The 22,786-nt window shown below is 42.7% G+C and overlaps 1 protein-coding gene across 2 annotated transcripts in view; it reads left to right on the top strand.

The window, feature by feature from the left end:
* The window catches only part of MKLN1 (muskelin 1), a 91,093-nt gene that overhangs the window by 19,355 nt on the left and 48,952 nt on the right, over positions 1-22,786 (top strand). The window contains exons 4-8 of one of the 2 annotated variants that reach the window (XM_018083593.1): positions 1,373-1,461; positions 7,428-7,537; positions 11,346-11,538; positions 18,720-18,797; positions 20,043-20,108. In XM_018083593.1, the coding sequence (XP_017939082.1) occupies positions 1,373-1,461; positions 7,428-7,537; positions 11,346-11,538; positions 18,720-18,797; positions 20,043-20,108 (536 nt within the window). Of the gene's footprint in view, positions 1-1,372; positions 1,462-7,427; positions 7,538-11,342; positions 11,539-18,719; positions 18,798-20,042; positions 20,109-22,786 lie in introns of both variants that reach the window. The other variant, XM_018083594.1, reaches the window with a different exon arrangement.

Below are 22,786 nucleotides of genomic sequence, written 5' to 3'. Positions count from 1 at the left end.
GAATTGTAAAGGCTGGACCAAAATGCTCTTCCCCCCTGGTTCCCGAGCAGACGCAGCCACCAGCGGAGCAGAGCTGTGGTTGTGATCCTGCAATTATCTGCCCTCATGTTTACGGTCAGGTCAGAGCAGCAATCCCAACACTCACTTCAGGAAGCCTTCCTGATCCTGCTCTAACCACAGAGGATTTGTGGAGAGCGAATTTGGGGATTTGGAGGAGCTGAGAGCAGGGTGCAGCGTTGGTGGATTGTGATTCCTTCCTTCCCTGTGCTTGAGGCACAAGAGAAATGATTCCCCAGGTGCATAACTTTGAAGTAGCTTTTAAAAGCCCAAGTAAGCTCCCTAAAAACCTCATTGCAGCTGTAAAGATCTGAACTAGTCATCTGCTCTGCCTTTCCTCAAATGGGTAAATAAATTAAACAGGCAAATGGGAAAAAACCTGCATTTTCCTTTGTTTAGTTGGATTTGGTAGTTAGGGTTGGATGAGGACTGAAGAAAGAGCCTTTTGGCTGTTCACGTTATCCAGAACTCCAGAGTAGTTGCCAATGTAAATTTGCAAGGGCCTTTTAAGGACTCTGCTGTTTCAGAAAGGGAAATGAGAGTTAAATATCCAGGAGTACAAGAGAAGCAAGAACTAGTCTATTTTGGGAGGCCTCCAGAAGAGAAGTCCACCTCCAGCAATGTATGGGTGTACATCATCTGTAGCCAAGCAGAATAGCCATGGGGAAACATGGGAAGTTCTGTGTTGCAGGTATTCTTCATGACCATATAGAAACCATCCACAACCCTTCCCACCCTTCTGCCCTCTTTAGATAGACCAGTGTTGCAATTTGCCTTTATTGCTCCTACAGCTGTGAGGGAAGAGGTCTTAGTATTGTAATAATTATTGATATCTAATGTAATTTCACTTGTGCTGAAGTTTAATAAAAATCCTCATTTTGGGACCTGTACTTGCATCTTCAATAAAAATGAACTTAAGGTTTTGGTAAATTATACTAAATATTTGATATTTTTATGAAGTAATGCCCATAAACGGATCAGAAAGCACTTTGTCAGGGTGATAATTTTGAGATTTGATCCTTCTCCCTCTGGAGAATGGAAAAGCTCAGTTCAGCAGATCCTTGGCTGATGTCACAGGGGCTGGGGAGCAGCACTGAACCAAAGTCAATTCCCTCCCAAAATCACCACCCAGTGCTGCCTCCCAGGGAGACACAAGGTGGTGGAGAACAGCCCAGGCATTGGTCCAGCACGTGTACTTATGATTCAGAGTGATATGAAACAAGCTTCGTGTTTCAGGCATGACCTAGATTGCATTTATTAGCTAGTTCTAAAATACAAGGTAAGATTTAGTAACCTTATTTATTTTTTCCCACAGTGGCTTAAAGAATGATTATAACAAAGAAACATTCACCTTGAAGCATAAAATTGATGAACAGATGTTCCCCTGTCGATTCATTAAGATAGGTAAATGCATTTTTTCAGCATTCTGAGTAGAAAATAATCTCTTCTGATACTTGTGCCGGTCTTGGCACTCGTGACTTCATTGTACTCAGGCAAAGTATCCACAATAGCTGTTCCATTTCATCATCTTGTAGGCTGGTTAGATTTGGAACACAGTGAAGTCCTGTTAATAAGAAATAATACCTTCATAATTTAAATCCTGGGGAGTGAGAGCAAAACAAAGTAATTTTCAGAAATACAGTTGTTGAGTCAACTTCATTGTGGGAGAAGCTACTTCCTGTCCTCCTATAAACTGCTGTACAGAGCTGTAAATAACTCATTAAGCTAAGTACCAGTCAAAGTTTGAAAAAAGCTTGAAACCTTTCATTCTCAAACATGCTTGTGGCACATAAAGCAACAGCCGGAGCCTCCCTTGTTCTCTTCCTGCTACTCTAATATTGTGTCTCACCTCTGGGTAAAGATGTCATCCAGGGGCACCAGAAGGATTGTACCCCTGGTGTCTGGTTTGGCTGGAGGGGATTGCTGAGGGAGCATGGGGGTGTGTGATGGGAGCAGGGGTGAGGATCTCTTTCTTGCTTCCTGAAAGGCCAGAGAGAACAGGAGTCTTAGTTCTTGGATTTAATTCAAGAATTTGGAGCCTTTTGGCTTGCTCACTAAATTTATCTTCCCCTTCCTAACTACTGAGATAGTACAAGAATGACTGGTTTTAAAACTAAATGTTTAAGGTTAAAAATAGGGGAAGGAGGTAGTTGCTGAAAAAGGAGGTAAAGATCCTATTGGCTAATTTAGATGAATTTAGGAGTGTTTAGATGTGTTGGGTAGTTCTTTTGCCAAGACTCAGCTGATAGTGGCTGTGTAGGGGCACCCTGGGAGCCCTTTGCTCTGGTGTGTTTTACACAGCTTTCTGAATCTCCTCCTGTTTGCCTGAGGAACTGAAAGCCTCAGGCTGGGAATCCAGGAATCATTTGTGTGCCATAAACGGTGGGGTTTCCTGTTCTTGGAGAAGTAGAGGATTTGGTTGTTCTTTGGGTTTGTTTCTGGCTGCTACTTTTGGAAGCATCTGTAGCACTTGGCTTTAGGAAACCTCAAGAGTAGCAGAGGATTAGAGTTAAAGGTTGACTACATAAGGGAAGTTAAAATAATTTTTTTTTTTTTTAATTTCTTATTCTGAAGCTTCCAGCATTAGGTTTTTGGGAAATGTTATTTTTTTGGGGGCTAAAAGCAGCAAGTAGTTCCTGGAGGGCTAAGAGGGCCAGTGCAGAGATTACTGGCTTCTTCTCTGAGTGTTTAAATTGTATTCCAGGAAAGTGTGTTCTGATGTAATGAAGTGTAGCACTAAGCTGAAGCTTGTTAGGATGGTGAAATGATGATTAATTTCTACTACCAGGATTTTTTCTCTGACATGGAATGAGCAGCTTGTTTTGTTGGAATGGGATCTTTATGTAGCCCTTTTCCCAAGGGCATGTAGTGACAGGACAAGGGGGAATGGCCTTAAACTGAAGGAGGGTAGATGTAGATTGGATATTAGGAAGAAATCCTTCGTTGTGAGGGAGGTGAGACACTGGTACAGTTTGCCCAGAGAGGTTGTGGACTCCCCATCTCTGGAAGTGTTCAAGGCCAAGTTGGAAGGGGCTTGGAGAAACCTGGTCTAGTGGAAGGTGTCCCTGCCCATGGCAGGGGGTTGGAACTAAATGATCTTTAAGGTCCCTTCCAACCCAAACCATTCCATGAGTCAGCATCCTATATGATATACATTAATATTAGATTTGGATTGAGCTATCACTTGTTCACCAGTTACAGCTTGAGATGAGTTGTCCTTTAGCTCTATCTTGAGGCTGCCTTCCATGAAGAAATTCCTGTGCTAGAACAGAACTGGAAATGATCTTTTCACCCAAACCTGTGAAAACCTCAGGTTGGTGGCTGGTGTCACTTTGTCTATGACATTGTGAGAGTGTTTTTTGCTGTGAAACAACTGCAAAACAATGTTACGAAATTCCGTTATTTTTCAGATTCACAGCTTGAAAATGTTTTGAGTTTGTTAGAATTTCCAAGCTGTTGGCCAAAGTAACTCCAAATTTCAAGCACTGTGCTGTGTTCCTCCTAAGTCTGCCAGGAAACGAGGCCAAAATCTGCCCTTTCGGACTCTTGGAGACTTGACACCACCAGAGTTCCTGTGATCAGTGAGGTTTGGGTTTTGGGAAAGGCATTGGCATTGGGCAGCATTTGCATCAGGAGTTTGCTTTATAATTCTACAGATCAGCACAGAGACCTTACAACACCACTGTTAATATACAGAGAGGTTTTTAGGGAGGGACAGAGCAGGAGGAACCTGGCATGGGTTGATGTGGAAGAGGGTAAAATTCATCCTACAGCTTCCATTGCTCTCATATCAAAGGAAGTTTCAGGCTCATAGAAAGCAGAAAGAATAATCCCTCTCCTCCTGTCAAGAGAAGCCTTGCACTTCTGTTAGTTTAATTAGTTCAACTTCAGTTCCTGAGCACTGAAATGCCCAGTTGTGCAGCTTTTGACCTACTTGACAGGTAATTTTTACATTTCATGTAGCACCTCATTACAGAACTGGAGAGAGGGAAGAAGATACTTATCTGGACAAAATATCAAAAAAATAATCTTTTTAATGTCTGTGAGCTTTGTTTTTGGCTCTGCTCTTGTGATTCCTCCAAGCAGAGATTTTTCTGTGCTGTGTCCTTGAAAGCAGAAGGTGCAAAGACTGATTGCAGTGAAAGATGAAAAATTCTAGGTGTAATTCTCATGCCAGTTCATTACAAGCATGGGAGTTGCTAACCAGGCTTCAAGATTTTTAAGCTTTGGTGTAACAAATCTGACCGATTTTTTTCTTCATGGATGTTTTCTTAATTTTTAAAAGCATACACTGTCTGTCTGTGCCTATAGATGAGGGAAACAGAAATCACCTTGTGAGAGGTATTTCAACTTATTGTGCTGTTTTTAGTGCCTCTGCTACTGTCTCCTCTAATACAGAGTCACAGTCCTTGTCTAGGCATAGCTATTACTGAGAAGTATCCCCTAAAATCATCCTTGTATGGATTAAGAACTGTTTAAGTGACTCAAATGCCTTCTGCTTCTTAGAAGGATATTGATTATTTTTTTTTAATTATTATTTTTCCTTCTGCTTGACTCCTCTCACTGTGGAGTGACAGTTCAACTGTTAAGAACAGTTACACGTGTTTCAGGATGGATTGCTGTAGTACCTGCAGAAAAAAACCAGGCATGCTGAGGGGACTTTATGGTAAAAACTGGAGGAATAATGTAGCTTTGGGCTTTTAACACCTTTAATTGCAGTGTATTTCCACCTCAAAGATGTGCAGGAAAAAAACTACTTCCTTGTTGCACTTAGTGTCTCCTCCTTCCAGGTTTAAGTCAGATTTTGGCTGCTCTAACAGGACATTTGTCTGAAGAGCTGAGCACACCTCAAAAAGGAGAGGGATGAAAAAAAAAAAGGGTGAGAGGGGTCTCCTGGGAGCCAGAGGAGAGGATAAAAAGTGGGGAGATGATCCAGCAGAACACTTGAATTTGCTGAACTGGAGTAGAAATCACATTCCATTTTCAACCCTTCTACTTTGTTTCTTTCCCTGCTCCTATGGAGGAGCTGATGAAGATCAGCTTCAGCTTTCTCTGTCTGGGGAAGAGTTTTTCAGCACTAGGGAGGCATTTGCCTTGCATTCCCTATACAGTTTAATATCTGTACTTTCCTTGGAATAGATGGTTGCACCATGAAAGTCTTGATGTTAAAATCACCATTTCTGGTGTTTTGTTTCCTTTTTGCAAAAAAGACTGTTGGGAGCTGAGTTAGCTGTGGGGAGGAGAAGTGTCAGCAAGTTGATGGCTTTGCATTTTGGTGGTTGTGAGAGCTCTGTCCAGGATTCTTCTGTGCACCCCAGTATATTCTTTGGTGTTGTAGTTGGCTACAAAGAGATGAATTGTGAATTTTTTTTTCTGGGAGAAGCTCACTGAAGTTCTGAGGAGAACTGCTGAAGAGAAGTACAGGTGGATACCTCTGTGTGTTCTCTGAAAAGAGGTGAGAAGGTGGTAGTACTTGATTTGGTTTTTCACCCGGTAAACTCGGTGTGAGGAAATTGGCCTCAGGTTCACCTCAGGAAATTCATGGTCTGGGTGCATTTGAGGTGGTCTGTGTTTCAGTTCAGTGTGTCAGTGCAGTGAGCTGCTGGTCTTTGATCTCTGTACCTGACCAGATATCAGATTTAACTTCAGTTTGGTCTGGTCTGTGCGTTCAGGTCTGAAGACAGACCCAAGGTGTTACCCTTATGTGTGGTATTTTCGGTCTGCTGCATTAATGGGGAGGATATCCGGGATCAAACTGATCTCTGTGCTTGGATTTAGAAGTAGGAATGTTTTGTGCTATTAAAGGACCATATTGGCAGCACTCACCTTGTGTGGAGGACAAAAGTAAGCAAGAAGGAAGTTTCCTGGGCAGAGTGTGTGGACTGTGGATGGGAGACAGGTGACTCGTGGTTTTTCTGACCAGTTCACATCTCTCTTGTCTCCACAAACATGCACCTAAAAGGACCTGTTCTGAAAGCATCTTGCTTTGCTTTGTGTGCTGAACAATCAAGTAGAAATAAGCTCTTGGAAAAGATGATTTGAGAGCTGTAACATAGAAAGTTCCTACTTATGGATATTAAAGTCAGTTAAGAGTTGCATATACAAAGTCTCTTTGGATCTTTTCTAAAAAATCTTTACTCTGGATGGCTGTTCCCAGAAGTTATAATGAGCCTTTAGAAATAGGTTGGTAAATACACCCTCTAAAACTCAAGAAAATCAGGTGTTTGAGCATGTGCTTTGTGCCCAAACACACTGGAGAAAATAATAGATGTAGCTTGTTTGAAGTATAAATACTTAAGAACCTTTAAGAGCTCAGGAACAACTTTTTGATAAGCTTGGGGTTTTTTGTTCCCTCATGGAGTAGGAGTAGGTCAGAAAAACCTTAGTTCAACAGAGTAATCTCAGTGGTATTTGATAGTGGTTTGAAAGACAACAAGTAATTTCTCTGTGGCAAAAACAGTGGAAGGGAGGAGATAGTGGACTCCTTGCTGTTGCTGGTAACTGCACATTCACCTCTAATACTGCCTTTTCCTGTTTATCAGTTACAGTCAAATACAAAGGAAACAAAAGTATTTGAAATGAAACCACTTGATTTCACTGCAGTTTTTAGGAGTCAGAGTTCACACACAAGTTTTCGGGGAGTTGGAGCTGCTTCAAAAAGCAGAACCAAGTCTTAACCTACAGATTAATCCTGAGATCAGTGCAAGGCCTCAGATACTAACCCAGAGTGGTAGAGGAGCTGTAGGTGAGAGGCTGCAATGTCTTTCATGGGTCCTTTAGTATTTTAAGTACATTTGTTCCAATACTCAGATAAAATAGTTTCAGCATAAACCTGCACAGATTAAAGCTTTAAAAAAAATTAGAGTTTTTAAATTGGGAACTGACAGTTATCCCTCCCTCCCTCCTCCACAACTTGCAGATGTTACTAATTTTGTAAAATTTAAAATACCCAAGCTTCTTGTCTTCACCATTAGGGAAAATAATTGTTGCTGACAAATGGGGAAATAAATGTACTATGAGGAGCAAATACTGTCGCTAGTGTGCTCGTGATTCCCAGCCTTGTCAAAGCTTGTTGCCTCTTGGAGCTGTTTTAAATGATAGTATTTTTGCTCTTTTGCTTAAAGCAAGCTTCTGCTTTGTAATGATCTGCTGTGTTAATGTTGCTCAGCACAGGTTGCTTTAAATGACAAGTTGAGCATGATGTATTCAGTAATTTTCATAAGCTTAGTTAAACAAACTAGAACTTAAGTCAAATCTGAAATAGTAAAATTTGTGTAACCTTTAAGAGCATTCTGTTGCAATAGTACTGTGTAATGCAGTGGTTGTTTGATGTTTATGCAGCCTTTTTCTCCTTTTCCTTTCTTCTCCAGTTCCACTCTTGTCCTGGGGGCCTAGCTTCAATTTTAGTATCTGGTATGTTGAACTTAATGGCATTGATGATCCAGATGTGGTCCAGCCGTGCCTCAACTGGTACAGCAAGGTAGGCCTGCATTTTAGATACCTTTTTTGTTTGAAGATTCCCGGTCTCAGAATGTTGTGAAACTTGTCTTCCTGGAATTGATGTGACCTTTTCACTCCTTGAATATCAGAACCAGCAAAAACTCAGACCACATGGCTGACTTTGACTCGAAGGGAATCTTTTTGAATTGCATCTGCTTGTTCTCTTTGAGAAACCAACAAAACACTCTCAAGAAACCCCAAAACCACCACAAAACCCTGCCACGTAGACACCATAAGAAGAACATAAAACAAAGAAACGCTTACTCAAAGGGGACAATATTAGGAAAATAGTATTTGTATTGGAAGGGAAATGAATCTTGACAAAACCAGATTCCACTTCCCCTCTCTTTTTGCCTTTTGATTAGTCATTCTTTTAAGGTGTCAGTCCGTAGAGCTACGTGAGTGCAGAGGCTTTTGGGTTAGAGGTGCAGCTTTTGTTACAGGGTATATAATGAACTTGTTTTAAAGAGAATCCGTGTTGGTGTCTTTCCTGTTGCAGCTCCTTACACTTTTGTTGTTTCCCTCTTTCTGTGTTTTTGCTGAACACTCTGGAACAGAGTGGGGCCGATGCTGCTGGACTGTGAGATGAGAGATGATTTATGCCATTTGTCACTTTGATAGTTCAGAAGGTTCCAAACGTTATTTGTATAAACAGTGTTTAATTGAGTACAAGAGACGCCTTTCCTGTGGGAGGGAAGTGCACACTGACAACCAGAATTCATTTTGTTGCTGCATGTTATGCACTGGATCTTCTGGAACAATTAATGAGATTCATATTGTGGTGCAGAGGAGACATCCTTCCCAGCTGAATAAGACTGAATAGTGGAGCAATGTATCTCTGCTTCCAAAAGGAAAAGCTTAGAAGGGGATAGAGACTGTGTGTGATTAGCAGTGAGACTCTCTCACCAGTTCATGGTGCTGCCAGCGTGGTGAGGAAAATGTGTGACCGTGGTGTCTGGCTCATACCCACTTAAACCAACATCACGAGCTTCTGCAGGGAGGATTTCAATGCAGCCCTAACAAGCACAGGGCAAGTTGTCTGTAGCTGCTTTATGATCCAAATGGTGGTGTGGTCATTAGTCAGCTGATGATCGATGTCCACTTCTGAAGAGTCAACTTGACAGAAGCTGCTGATGGTTTCCTCTGCTGCCTGTGCACGTGTTGCTGTCTGGCAGTTTGGACCGGTTGCTGCAAGCGGAAAGCTCTGATTTGTATTTTTTTTTGGTTAGGAGCCATCTGATGATGATGATGTCTGCATCTGTTTTCTTCCATCTTATCCCACGGAATCGGCACTTTTCATGGTCAGCATGAGTGTAGTGACAGCTTCTTCAGGGGGTGCCAGCATTGTTCTCCTAAAGCTTGAGAGCCCCAAAGCAGCAAGGCAGAGACTTAGTCATGATGGTCTGGGCCCTGCTAGGATCAGCTGCCAAGTTTTTGGTGCTGAGTGCATGTGCCACTAATGTTCTCTTCCCTCCCAACCCTGAGAGGCCACTGTTGCTGGATCCACGTAGGAGGATGTGTTGACCCATGTTTTGGGAAAGGCAGGAAGGTTGACCCGTTTCTTTGAGTTGCTGTGAATATTTTCATGCGTGTTTTTGGGAATCTCAGAGGCTTTGAAATCTAGTATTTCTTTACTGCCTGTGACATCAGATGAGAAGAAGGTGCTGCTTGAAGTTGCCTGTCCTTTTCGTTGTGTGCCAGCAAAACCTCCCTTTCCTGCAGGCAGTGGAGTTGGGGGTAAGGGATAAGGACTGAAAGCAGCCAGCACACTCCTCAGTTCCCCCCTACTGCTTTCTCCTTGCTGTCCAGCTCAGCCTACTGCCTCACAAAAGCCTTATCCCTTTCTCCTGAAGAGTGGGCAAACTTCAGCACCTAAGAAGTGGCAGTTTAATAAGGAGCACATGAACTTATTTTTAATTCTACGAGTGTGTTTGACAGTGTTAATATCTTGGTCTCGTGCTGCTGTTACGTTTTTAACCATAGGAATTATTTACAGATTCAGATCAGAGCTATTATTTGGGTTGTCATCTCTTTAAACCTGTATGACAGCATTTATAAGGGAGCCTTTTATATGCTTTTTATACACCTTTTTGCATAAAAAAGAGGTTTTCATATTTAACTTCTGAAGTAGTACTATGATGTCACTTGAATAGAAACTTTTCTGTAGTATTGAGTGACCAACCTGCACCCAGCAGTCATTCCCTGTTTTAGAAGCCAAGCTCAGTGGAAATACAGCAAGTCTGAATTTTACCTAATTTCTAAACTGGAGGATCTGAAAAAGCAGAAGCTGGTTGTTACTGGTGTGCAGCTCTGCTTTTGCTTGCCATCCCTTTGAACAACAGGGATCTAATTTGGTTTTGGCTTTGATGTAAGTGAACATTTCTTAAAGACAGTGTCTTAGATATCTGTTGGAAAGACAAAAAAACAGTTGTTTTTTGCCAGTTGTGCTGTAAAACTGTTTTAGCTTCAATACTCCTTTGCTGCAGCCTTGCATTCTTATCAGTACGTGTCCTTGGCCTTTTTCATGTGGGCTGGGAACTGGTTTTCTAAAAATGCATAGTTCTGGCTATTTGCAGCTGTGAAATACTGATGGATTAAGAACTAAAAATATATCACATGGCCGTGTTTCTCTTTAGCCGCTTCAGTTTGTGAAATTCTTGCTATCGAGCCATTATTCTGAGAGCACTAATTTTTGTTGAGAGTCAGTGTTAGTTCCAGGTTTTCACAAAGATTCTATTCATTTAAATACCATAAACTTCACTTTTAGCAGTAGTGTCCACTTAGGATTAAAATCTCTTGTCTGTAATTTAATCAGTCTTATAGCTGCTTAAAGTTACATTTGCTTTTTACCACAGTAGTTGCGTGTTAAAGATGGAAATTGAGATATTTTTTTTTTCTTTAATGCCTTAGAATTTAGACTTGAAGAGTCTATTTAAAATAAGTGGTTCCACTACTTATCACCTTAAAAATCTGTGTTTCTTATGCATGTTGTTAGCAGCTTTGAAAACACAGTGGAAGATTTGGTTGGTTAACAGCACAAGCTGTGGGTCTTACTCAGAGTTTACTATTCCCTCACGTGTCTGTGCAGGGATGTTGGACCCAGCGTGGGTTTCTCTCACCTTAGTCACCCCTTTCCACAGTCAGGTGGGATATGGGCAGCTGTGGCTCAGAGAGGTTCTACTTCAAGATGCAGGGGAATATTTAGAAGTTAAAACTTTGCTGTGCACATAAATCCTCGTTGCTGTTGATCCAAAACCCTCACGAACCCGCAGGATTTGGGGCCAGCCTTCAGCCTTTCCATTGCAGGAGTGGTGGTCATTGCAAGTATTCCTATTCTTGTGGCTTTTTTTTTTTTTTTCTTCTGCTCCTAGAAAAGCTGTGACCTACTTACTCTTCTAAATTATTTTGTTATGTAAGAGTCATACAATCAAATTATGTAACGCTGATAGCGAAGGCTTTTTCCTGCTCTGCGCTTCGTGTAGGCCTCGAACAGCAGGGCCAAGCAGATGGGGGGGAACTAATGGTCACTCCAGAGATCTGGGACACTGTGCACTCTCTTCTTGTACACTCATTAAATTGGATGATACCAAGCTGTATAACTTCTATACCGTTGGAAAGTAAATGCCTGCACAGCTTGTAATGTCGTCCACACAGCATTCCTCTGTGAGCTGGCGAGCAATTTGTGCAGCGTGGACAAGAGATCCTGCTCCAGGTTCACAGGTAGCTCCCAGCAGTGCTGGTGGAAGGAAAAATCTACATGTCTCATAGGTTTTCTTGTGTTCCAGTAGTACCGTGAACAGGAAGCCATTCGCCTTTGCCTAAAGCATTTTCGGCAGCACAACTACACCGAGGCTTTCGAGTCGCTGCAGAAGAAAACCAAGATTGCTCTGGAGCACCCCATGTTGACAGACCTCCACGACAAGCTGGTGTTGAAGGGAGACTTTGATGCTTGTGAAGAACTGATAGAAAAAGCTGTGAACGGTAAGAGGCTCAGAGGAGTCCGATATGTTAACTATAAAAAATTAATTATAAAAAACCCACCCCATTGAAATATTGCCTTTTTTGAGTGTTAATGTGCTTTGTAGTAGAATTGGCTGGTCTGTGTGCTGTTTGATGTCTGGTGTGGTGTGCTGTCAGCTTTTGGGCTTGTGAGTGTGTTGTGTGACGAGGGCTAAAAATTCAGTCATGAAATGTCTTGTCACTGCTGCTTTTGGAGTCTCCTTCCCCCAGAGATGACAACGAGGTGCACTTGAGTGGGTAAAGATAAGTTTTTCATGTAAGTGTTGGCAAGCTGAGGGTGGGCTTGACTATCACGAAAGTCACTGAAGTGGTGAGCAGGGAAGCTGACAGCTGGAGTTCTCTGTGGTGATGTGGATCATGGTTTCTGGTTGGAACTTGCCACCAAGTTGGTGTTCAGGCAGAAGTTTTCATCTGTATCTGGATGAGAGTGCTGGTTTTTCTTACGGGGAAAATAATCCTTGGAGAATGGTGTGGAAGTCAGTGACTAGAGGCAAAGCCTGTTTTCCCTTGCAGAGCAGGACCTTGTTGGTTTCATTGGAAATACTATTAATCTTTTACTTGGAAGCTTTCTACTTAAAAACACGGTGTATAAACAGCTCTCAACTCCTAAAAGGAGGGAGATGTACTTTCCGTTGTTAAAATGGGATGCAGAAAGAGTTGGACTATTGCACTGAAGTGTCTCTCAAGACCTGTGCAGCGGTTTTGGATTGCAGTCTGATGAAAGAGTGGTGCTCCTGGCTGTGGGTGTAGTGCTGTTTGAATATGTGCAGTCACTCCTCATGGGACACTTGTGCTGGCATGAGAGGAGAACTGTGTGTCTGATGCCAGTAGAGTCAGGGACTTAGTGAACCAATTTCATGGATATCTGGCACCAGAGATGTTTTTATCTGATTCTGGGCTAATCAGTCGTTTTGTAATACCTTTGGATAGATGCTGGTGTACCTGCTTGACTCCAGCTTGTACCACTGAAGTTGGTAGTGATTCTCAGAATTTGATAGCAGTGATAGCTTTAAAATCAAGAATTGTCTTCCATGAAAATCCACCATCTTTTTGTGACTAAGCTGTTCAACTGAGCACAGTTTTAGGGAGCTTATTGTAACAGGTCGTCCAGAACTGCAGTGAGTGGTTTTCTGTGTGTTTGGCTCAAGGTTTCTTAGGCAGAGCAGCTGAGCCCTGCCCTGTGCTGAGCTCCAGGAGCAGCTACAAGTGTTGAGACTGAGAACAGCGTTCATCCTTGCCCTCCTGAGCCCGTGGAGTGTTGTTGGCTGGGATGGGAGCGTGAACAGCTTCCTGCAATGCAGGGACATTGTGCAACTGGCAGCTTCCTCCTGAATCCTTAAGGCAAGGGAGGATTGCAGGCTGGAAAAGCAGCAGGGAGCTGTGGCTGGCTGTTACTGTCTGTGTCACAAAGACACGAGTGCCTGGGGGAGCTGATGAGCCCACCAGGATGCTACAGCAGCCAGAGGAGCGCTCTGTGCTGATGGTGATGATTTTATCATTACACAGCCTTGGCTGTGACTTAATCTCAGTGCCTGGAGGCCCTCCTCTTTCCACTTCATTGCAGGCTGGAGTAGGGACTCGAATAGAATTTCACTCAAAGTCTAGAATGTGCTGAAAAAGTTCCCTCAAAAATGGACTTTTTTTCTTGGGCACTAATGAAGTGAATGTTTGTAACTTTTTTTTAAATTTGTTATATCTTTATTTCTTTTCTACTTAATATTTGACATTTATTTCATCCAGCAGTTTTCCCCTAGGACTTGAGCTGAGCTGGTGTATGTTGAGAGCGGGGTTGCTGTCCACAGTGCTCAGCTTTTCCAGGGCTGGAAGTACTGGCAAAGGACTCTCCTGGTAGTTGAAAACAAGACCTGCAGTCTTCTGTCTGACAAACAGACACTTGTTCTGTGTCAGATTTGATGTGGACAGTCCTGCTTCCCTGGTTCTTGAGATCATTCCCTCTAGGAAGGCTGAGGAACTCAGCAACCCTTAAGCAAATGGGAGGAATATGCTGTAGCTTGTTTTATCAGTCCTTTTTTTGTTCCAGCAAGTACAGAAGCATGTCTTGCTCGCAACAGACGGTGGGTAATTTAGCAGGAGAGTCTTCAAGAGCATCATTGTTTTGTAACTGCTTCTGAGGGACAGAAAAATATGTGTGAGGGTGTTTATTTTGCTGCACTTTAATCCGGCACCTGGCCAGCTGAAATTAAATGTCAACGTGCACATCTCCCATTGCTCTGTTGGTCATCCTTAATGATTTTGCTTGTCTTGGAATATATTAACCTTCCTTCCCCCATCCTCCTGCCATTCTTTATGCTGCCTTCAGCTCTTGAGCTCTGTCGCCTCCCAGCACCCTCCGGAGGGAAGTGCCATCTATCCCGAGACACGGAGGCTGCAGCCCATATTTGCTTTAAGCTGACACAACTGCAGGTTTTCCCTAACTGGGTCAGTTGTGCCCTCACTCAGGACACTGTGTCCCCTGGCACTGGTGCTCTTGCTGCCTCATGGCAAACCTGGGCATGGAGCTGTTCAGGCTGTGATGGGACAGCGGACAGGACAAACCTCTTCTGATAACCACAAAACTGCAGCTGGAATAGTTTGTCAGGAGTTGTGCAAGGTGGCAGTCAAAGTGTTGAATATCACTGGTACTTAACTGGTGCTGGTGGGATGGGATGGGAATAGATGTCTTCAGCCTTTAGCACGTTCTCCTGCAGTTTTCCTACCTCCTGCTCCCTGTGGTGCTCCACTGTCCTTAGTCTGCTCTGCATGTCTTAAGCTCCTCAGCATTTTCTGAGCAACCTGGTCTGATAAAAGGTGTCCCTGTCCATAAGGACCTGACCCTTCCATAAGGGTTGGAACTGGTTGATCTTTAAGGTCCCTTCCAACCTGGGCTGTTCTACGATGATTTATTACCATTTTACTTTCTTAGCAGCTCTGTTGTGAAGTCTCCGTAGCTGCTGCTTAGTCTCTAAGGTGTGGGTGTTCTTACCACTGAGCTCCTCTCTCTGATGTGTTGCTTTTCCAAATAAAAGCGGATTAACTTTGGTCCCGTGTCTGTGTAGTGTAGCTGAAGTGTAGAGTTAATTGAGACATACAGATCCTTAAATTATCCCTGAAATCGTTCAAAGAGCGGCCTGTTCTGCTGCAGGCCGGGCATGAATATGTGAACTCCTGACCGCTCGCTGATCTGGGAGTTCATTGCCTTAAAGGCACAAACAGAAGTGCAGCGAGGTTGACAGAGATACTGCACACTCGGTTCAGCCTAAAATGTCTCCTGGAGAGGCCGAGCTTTGCAGTGGTGGGTACTGAAAAAGCGGCGACGCGCTGCATCTCTCGCGGGGCCATTTCCATAGGCTTAGTCATGTAGAAAAAGAGTAGGTGGTCAAGAATTAGCGCTGGCAGAGCTAACTCTTGTTCTTTTGCATTGCTAATGACGAGCGCTGTCTTCCACCTCACATCACCAGATGATTTCTTTTGAGAGCTCGGTGGCAGGCAGCCACACTTCGCCCGCAGATTCTTTTGACTCGTGCGTTACACTTCGAAAACGGGCAAATGGAAACTCTGGCAGCTGCCTGACTTCCTCTCAAAAAGAAAAGGGTCCCTTAAATCTCAGCTGGTTCACAGACTCGGTTCAAATGTTTCGCATTTGGATCCGTTCCTATAGCTCTTGGGCCTATATTATTGAAGGAGAAAAAAAATCTGCTTAATATTCCTGCAAGAGAGTATGTGGAGTGCAAATTACTTAGTTGAACTGCCTGCAGCTCCTGTAGACATGGAAAGCTGCTTGGAATGGATGGAAGATCTGCTCGGTTCGTATTAGTATTCCAGGGACTGAGGTGTTCCTTGTGGCACTGCTCGTGTCAGGGTGTGACATGTGTTTATCTGGTGACAAGTGAGCCCTGCACAACAAACAAGAAGTAACGATGCACAGCCTGCAGGCTCCGACATCTCCCAAAACTCGGGATGTGCAGGAACAGGATGCACAGGAACAACTGTATTCCCCTGGGAGCTCTAGACAGACTCGTATACCTTAATTTTACCATCCAATATTGTTTGGATTTGGTTCTGAGAAAGTGTGGTTGCTGCTCTGTATGCTCAGATACATGGAGGGGAAGGGCTGGCTAGGGATCCAAAGCCTGTCCTAAGTAAATGGTAGGGTTTGTGTGGAAGAGGGATAACTTATAGGGACTTGAGAGCAGACCTGGTTTCATTTTTGCGAAGAACAAAGTTGAAGAAAATATTACAGCTCTGAGGCTGGAGAAAAAACCCCATGTTTTTCCTTGTTTCTCCCAAGAAATTATCAAGTAATGGCTGAATGTGTTCTGGATATTTTTCTTTGGTTTGAGAAAAATCATAATTCTTTAAAAATCCAAAGCCCAACTCCCAGAACTTATGGGTCACTCTGAAGTGTTTTCAGCCATTAGCAGTGAAGTGAATAGATTTTAGTAATCCTATCTGCAAATGTGTTGTCTAGAAAACCCCCAAACTTAATATAACTTGTTCCTGATTGGCTTCAGCAAGTTAAATATTTTTGTCCATGGTGTTTGTCCTAATCCTTTCTGGGTAACCTGCAGTTGGCTGGCAAAATAAAGGCTTGGGTTATCAGAGTGGCAGAATTTACTGAGCTTTAACCACTGTGAACTTCGTGTTGTTACATCCAAAATGCGTCATGACTTGCTGAGAAGAGCTTGAAAATAGTACAGAGCAAGGTTTTGTCTGTAATTTTAGTAAACATGGACACTGAAGTGAGAGGTCTCTGGAGTGAAGGAAAACTTCCTTTAAAAACTTCCACTTGACACTTTTTTTTTTTTTTCTTTTTGGTCGGGAGTCTTGAAATTTATTTTAAACTCCTGATTCATTGGGAACAGCTGACAAAGCTGAGCAGGCCTAGATCTGATCCTTGGAGAAGCTTTGGAGACCTTTTGGTCAGCAGAGCCATCCTGACAAGGAACATAAGGAGTGCGCTGGTGTAGGTCTGGCATCGGGTGCAGAATCCACCTAGAAATCCTCTTTTTTTTTTTTTTTTTTTGTCCCTGGTGGTGTCAGACAGGTGGTGATTCAGCTTCCAAAACAAGCTGCTGCTGGTTTGCAATACAAGTAGAATGAATGTGGAACTGCTCCCCGCAGAAAGAAACATTTCTGGGAAGCAAGCTGGAGTGTTTCCAAACCAATGTCCCATGGAAGACAAGAAGCATTATTAAAAGAGGCTGAAGGCACAGTAGGGGAGAAGTGTCGTATCTTGACAAGTGCAGCCTGTGGGTGTTGAGCATGGGAGAGAGGTTAAATGACCCTTTCAGATCCTATGTGGTGTAATTCATCCTTTGGAGCTATTTATGTCCAATTATCTATTGGCTGCCATCGGGGTAAATACGGTTTTGGTTTGTGTCGTGCAGACCCAGGGCTGTAACAGTAACCAAAAGGCTGCGTTTCTGTCTGGGTTTGTGGCTGAGTCACTATGGGATTTCTTACAGCACATGCATTTGTTCTATTAGAGTTGGCTTTTCTGAATCAGAATTTATGAGATCTCAAGCTTCAAGCCTCTCGTGTGTTGTCCCAACTTCATAAATGCTGAAGAAGTGGGAGTTAAGAACCCTGCTATTAAACCCAAAATAAACCACTTTCTACATACATTGAGCAAACTTCTGGCTTTCCTCGATTACCTAATGCGGGGAGAGAGCTGATGGTTTTGGCTCTGAGGTGAAAGTAAAACCTGCCCTGTTTTCAGAGTATTTATTTGGAAAAACTTGCACAGCTGAATTTATGGAAGTTCTGTGTTTTCAGACCAAACTCAGCACCTTTCAGGAGCTCTTGAGTGCCCTTGTTTTCCTATTAGATGGTCTCTAAATAGAGCATTCATCTTCTCCCAGGAAATCCTTGCCGGCTTGGGGTTTAATTAAAACCTGGATTTCAGTCACGACAAACTACAGGATGCCAGGAAACACTTCAAAATATTCTCTGAACCTTGTGTCATGCTTAGCAAAGATTTTTACCTTTTTGTAAATAAATAGGAATGTGTTCAGTAAGGATCATTCTGTAAATAAACAGAGGCATCCATCATCTGTTAAACTCTTACCTCAAAGCCGAAATTACTGTGGTCAAAAGAACTAAAAACTATTTGATGTTGGTTGCCTGAACTCCCTTCTTTTTTTCAGGCAATGCATAAATGCAGCACAAACACTTGTCAGGAGGGGCTTGTGTGTTGAGGTGGTGGGTGGGATGCAGCCAGGACAGCAGTGCTGTCTGAGAGTTTGTTGTGCCTGCAGAAGGTGAGGTGGCTTTTTTAGAGGAGACATTTGGAGATCAGCAGCACCAAGTTCCCCAAAGGTTTGCCAAGCCCTTCCCAGACTGAAGAGCAGTCCTGGAGGGTGTGGGTGTTTTGAATCTCTTTTTCAAAAGATGAATGCTTATGTGATAGACTGATAACCTAGAACCAGAATTAGGAGCTGGCCTCTGGATGCTGAAGAGGTGGCGTGTGGAAGGTGTACCGGGGAGAGGAAAGCACAAGGGGAGTGTGGATAAAGTGCTGGAGTTGGTGTTTCTCACCAAAATGCTGCAGTTGGCATATCTGCCCCGTGACCTGACACATCTTCTGTTTCTCTTCTCGCTTAACTCCCTGAAGAAAATGTAAACTATTATTTTGTTTTTCATCCAGTGCCCGTTTGTCCCATATCGGAGCATTTAAACAATCTGCTTTACTTCCCTTTTCTTCTCAGATGGAGCTCCAGAGATGCTCTGACCTAGTTTTAACTTCACATGGACTAAAATGGTTGAATTTTATATGCACTGGCAACTTTCCTTTTTGCTTAAATAAGGGGTAGGGATTCTATTCTTAATTAAATACACCACACTGGAGATTTATAGACACTTGGCATGACCTGGCAGGCAAACTGGATAATTCCTGATTGATCTAGTAGCAAGTATTCTTTTTATTTTAGTGCTTTCACATTTAGTTCATTAACAAACTAACAAAAGTTTAACAAACTAACAAAAGTTTAACAAACTAACTGACATATAATGGCGCATTCACTGAACATGAAGGCTTTGGAGTGGCAAACTGGCTTGAGTAAGGCTGAAGTTACCCACATGAAAAGTGATTTTGCTATAATGGAAGTATAAATGCTTTATCCAGCAACATTTTTGTTTTGCAGATGGCTTATTCAATCAGTATATCAGTCAGCAAGAGTACAAACCTCGCTGGGGGCAGATTATCCCCAAAAGCACCAAAGGTAAGGACATTTCTTAAGATAGAACTGGCAGTACGTGAGTTCTGTCTTGTTCCTTTGAGAATACTGAGCAAGAAAATGATGCTGATGCAAGAAAGGCTCCTCTAGGACAGGTTTTCTAGGGAATGTTTTTTTTTCTGTGAAAAAGTTGCATTTGTCTGCAGAGTCAGTGAAATGCAGCCTGGTCTCTGGTTGAGTAAGGAAGACTGCAGGAATACTTGCAGTAACTTCAAGGACAGATCATCAGTTCAGTACCAAATCTCAGGATATAGGTTAAACATGAGAACAGTTATCTGTGTTACTGGATTTAGTGAATGGAATTGACTCAAACTCAAAGCCAAGAGTGACAAATAAATACATTGTCTGAACAGGGCGTGTTTTGAATGAGATCTTTTGAAGTCTTTATGTGTTATGTAGTAAATGTAAACTGCAGAATCTTTCTGTGTTGTTCTCAAGGCAGAAGAAACCAGACTTGTAGCAGGATCCTTGACTAGAGAGTACAAAACTCACTGTCACACAGCAAATGTAGGATCCAAGGTGACAACTGCCAAATGTGGAACAGTGTCCCCAAACCCCTTGGGAAGGGTTATCAGGAATACAAGCAGGTTTCTCTTCCAACAGAACACGGGTTATCTTGCTAGTGTTGCTTCCCGTGGATGACACCTGTCCTGAAAGCTTAAGATATCTAAAGAGATTGGAAAGTAGCTTTAATGGGACAGTTGGGATTCCCTTATGTGTGAGGATAAGTGTTGCAAAGGCAGCTGTGCTGTGTCTCTCCATCACCTCCTTGCTCCCATCCCAGGGGTTCATTACCCTGTCAGTTGAGTGTCTGTTCTCACAGCTCAACCCTCAGGCAACTCTCAGGTGGGGAGAGAGGGAAGAGGAGCCAGAGGCTGGCTGTGTCCTCACTGCTGGAGAGCTGGAGGGATGGCTCAGAGCTCTTTTGTGAGCACCTGTGTGGCTCCAGGAACTCTGGAGTTCCTTTCCAAGGTACTCAAGAGTTGCAGGAGAGTATAAACTTTTGCTCTCTGTACTGTCAGTCACCAGATAATTTGTTATAAAACTTCTTACAGTTTTATAACGCACAGAAGAACATTACCTGGGAAAAGTGCTAAGCTTATGAAAGCTTTAAGGTAATGCTTAAAGAAGGGTGAGTTACTAAGTTGCTCTGCTTCTGTATTGAGGTTGTACCTTTCCTTGGTTTAAAAATCTCATAATGGAAAACCCTCTCCTCCCTCTTTTTTGAAGGTGATGGGGAAGACAGTCGACCAGGGATGAGAGGTGGCCATCAGATGGTTATAGATGTGCAGACAGGTGAGTAGTTGTTACATTTCTGAATTAACTTAATTATTTAATCCTCTGTTTTCCAGGTTTTGAGGGTTTTATCAGGTTTTGAGGCAAAAAAAATTGCACTTTCTAATAGCTGGATTTAATACTCTGCTTTCTCTCTGGAACTATATTCCAACTGCCTTTCCCACCCCTTCTTCCCTATTAATTCTCTGTTATGCCTTAGCCATTGCTTTGGCTTAACTAAGAAACCAAGAACAATTGGTTTTTATTTTAGTCCCTCCTACCCTCTTAGAGCAGGAGCTCAAACAAGAAAAGAGAAATTAAGGATAATAATTTCCCTTGTCTGCTACAGGCTGTGCTCTTTGGAATAGAGCTCAAGCAATAGATCTGATGTGTTGAAACATTCTTTGTATTTTGGTTGGAGTGGCTTCTAATTTCCACAGTGTGCAAGAAACTCCTGTTAAATATAATTTGTTAGACTTTTTTTTACAAAAAATGTTTCTTGTAGCAATTTAAAGAATGGTTCAGCCTCTGCTTCAGAGAACCTGCACAGAAAAGAAAGGGGGCTGTGTATCAGTAACAGTTCCAGTGATAGTTGTTCTCCATGACTTTATGTATCTTTGTCTTGCTTTAATTTAATCAGATTCCCGTGGCATGTCAGCCCTTGCTAAAATAAGGAAAGCATCTGCCTGAAACTTTGCTGTATGAGTGAGAGGATTGTTGTGGGGAAAGGAGAAACAAGATCAGGGTGTGATTAATGGAGAGGAATATAGGGTGGCATGGAGGGAGTTGGCAGAAAAGTGCCTGTGACTGTATCTGTTGTGGTCACACGGACGGGACCGGAGCATGTGACAGGGCAGCACCTTCAGGAGTAATTTGCCAAGTCACAGTGAACAAGCAAAAATGTAGCTGCAGTCTCTGGCTTGTGCTCAGAGTGTAGTTACAGCTCTGGAGGAAGCACTCGAGTTATTTTGTGTATGAAAGCAAACTTTTTTTGGTTTTTTTTTTTTTGGTGGAAGAGGTTTGAGATTGATTAGAACAAAACGCTGCTGGAGGATCGCTGGTGTTTCCCTACAGAGAGGCTGGGAACGCTCCCTAGTGGCCTCGGGAATAAGTAGACAGTGAGTGTTTCACTAGAGCTTGGAAGTAACGTGATCCTTAACTTGGAAATGATAGTCCATCAGACCTCGTGAAAATAATATATCCCTGGTAGTGTGAGCCTTCCTTTCCATTGCTGTTGGTTTTCTTAAGCCCTTGTAAGATCTGCCTTGGACTTCACCTTTCACTCTGTTTTAATAAGGCAATAAAAACCATCTGTCTATATACATATATTTTTTTTTTTTTTCAATTGCACAAAAGGGGCTGGAGAGCACCCACAGGGGTGGAGTCCCAGTGTAGGAGAGCTGGATCTCCCCCTCTCATGCTGGCCCTTTCTTCGTGCAACTCTGTCCAGTGGTGGTGGGATACCTTCCCAAAGTTTCTCTGTGGGCTGTTTGGGAAGTTGCTCTTAGTTTTGCATCCAGGTCCACTGAGGCTTGTACAAGCCAAAATGTTTTTGAAATTATAAGTATTGCCATTTAGTTTGGGTCATAACAGACCTGGGGGAGTTCTTGGAGCTGTTATCCTTAAAACCAGCCACTGGTGATTGCTGGAGTTTTCCTTTTGAATATAGGTAGTTTTTAATGAGCTGATGGGAATTGAGCTAGTTATGTCAGGATGTGTTTTACAAGACTGGAGCTGTAAAGCTTCCTGGCTAACCTTGAGCAAATCCAGTGTTAATGGAAAAAGGAGCAGTGATGTACTCTTTCCTTCAAAGACGTCCTCCCTGCCTTACCCACGCACTTGCTGAGTTGTGGTTTTTTTTTTTTTATCTCTTTGGCAACTGAAAAATCATCTCACTTTGCACTCCTTGTTAGAGAGGTGAGGTCCTTCTCAAAAACGAATGTTTTCTTCAACTTTAGTCTTTCAGAAATGAAGTGAAACCCCAAAATCATACTCCTAAGGAGATTCTGAAGTTTCATGTCACGTAGAATACGTGTTGGAAGCAAATTTCCATCTCTGATGGCCAGACCTGCTGTAGCTATAACTGAGCTACAAGTAGTTCTGTGTTTTGATTAACCTCAAGGAAATATTAACCAGTCATTGCTGACTACAAAAATATGCTTAATTTTAATTTGGTAAATAGCACTGAACCTGCTGGATGCATGTGTTGGTGTTAGGATAGAGGATATGGATTGGGAAGCAGCTGAGCTGGATCTTACATTCCTGATGATGCATTGAGTCACTGAGACTCTGTTTATAAGTTTCAGGTAGGACATAGTCTAACTTGGTCTAAGCTGCCTTTTAGCATGTTTTGTCTTCTTACATGAAAAATTAAAAATGAAGAGTTACTGGTTCTCATAATGCCCTCCATGCTTTTAATTATATTAACACTCAAGACTGGAATGACTCTAGATGGCAGAATTAGGAGGTTGGGTTTGGTAGCCACGTGCAGAAACATAAACTAGAGCTGAAACCACTGTTAGGTACTTGAAAGCTCTAGAATCTAAATGAAAGCAGAAGGCTTATGTCATTCCTGCTTTTTCCTGCAAGGTCTAGGTCTCATGGAGTTCTCCCTTTGGGAAGCTGGAGAGTTCTCTGTGCTTTTATACAAGGAAGGGGAGGTAATTGGGTAGTCACAACCCAGGTACCTAAATTAAAAC

Source organism: Manacus vitellinus, unplaced genomic scaffold (genome assembly GCF_001715985.3).
Source record: "Manacus vitellinus isolate BGI_N305 unplaced genomic scaffold, ASM171598v3 scaffold_65_pilon, whole genome shotgun sequence".
NCBI classification, from domain to species: Eukaryota; Metazoa; Chordata; class Aves; order Passeriformes; family Pipridae; genus Manacus; species Manacus vitellinus.
Note: the sequence above shows the minus strand (reverse complement) of the source record. Positions and strands in the feature narration are given on the sequence as shown.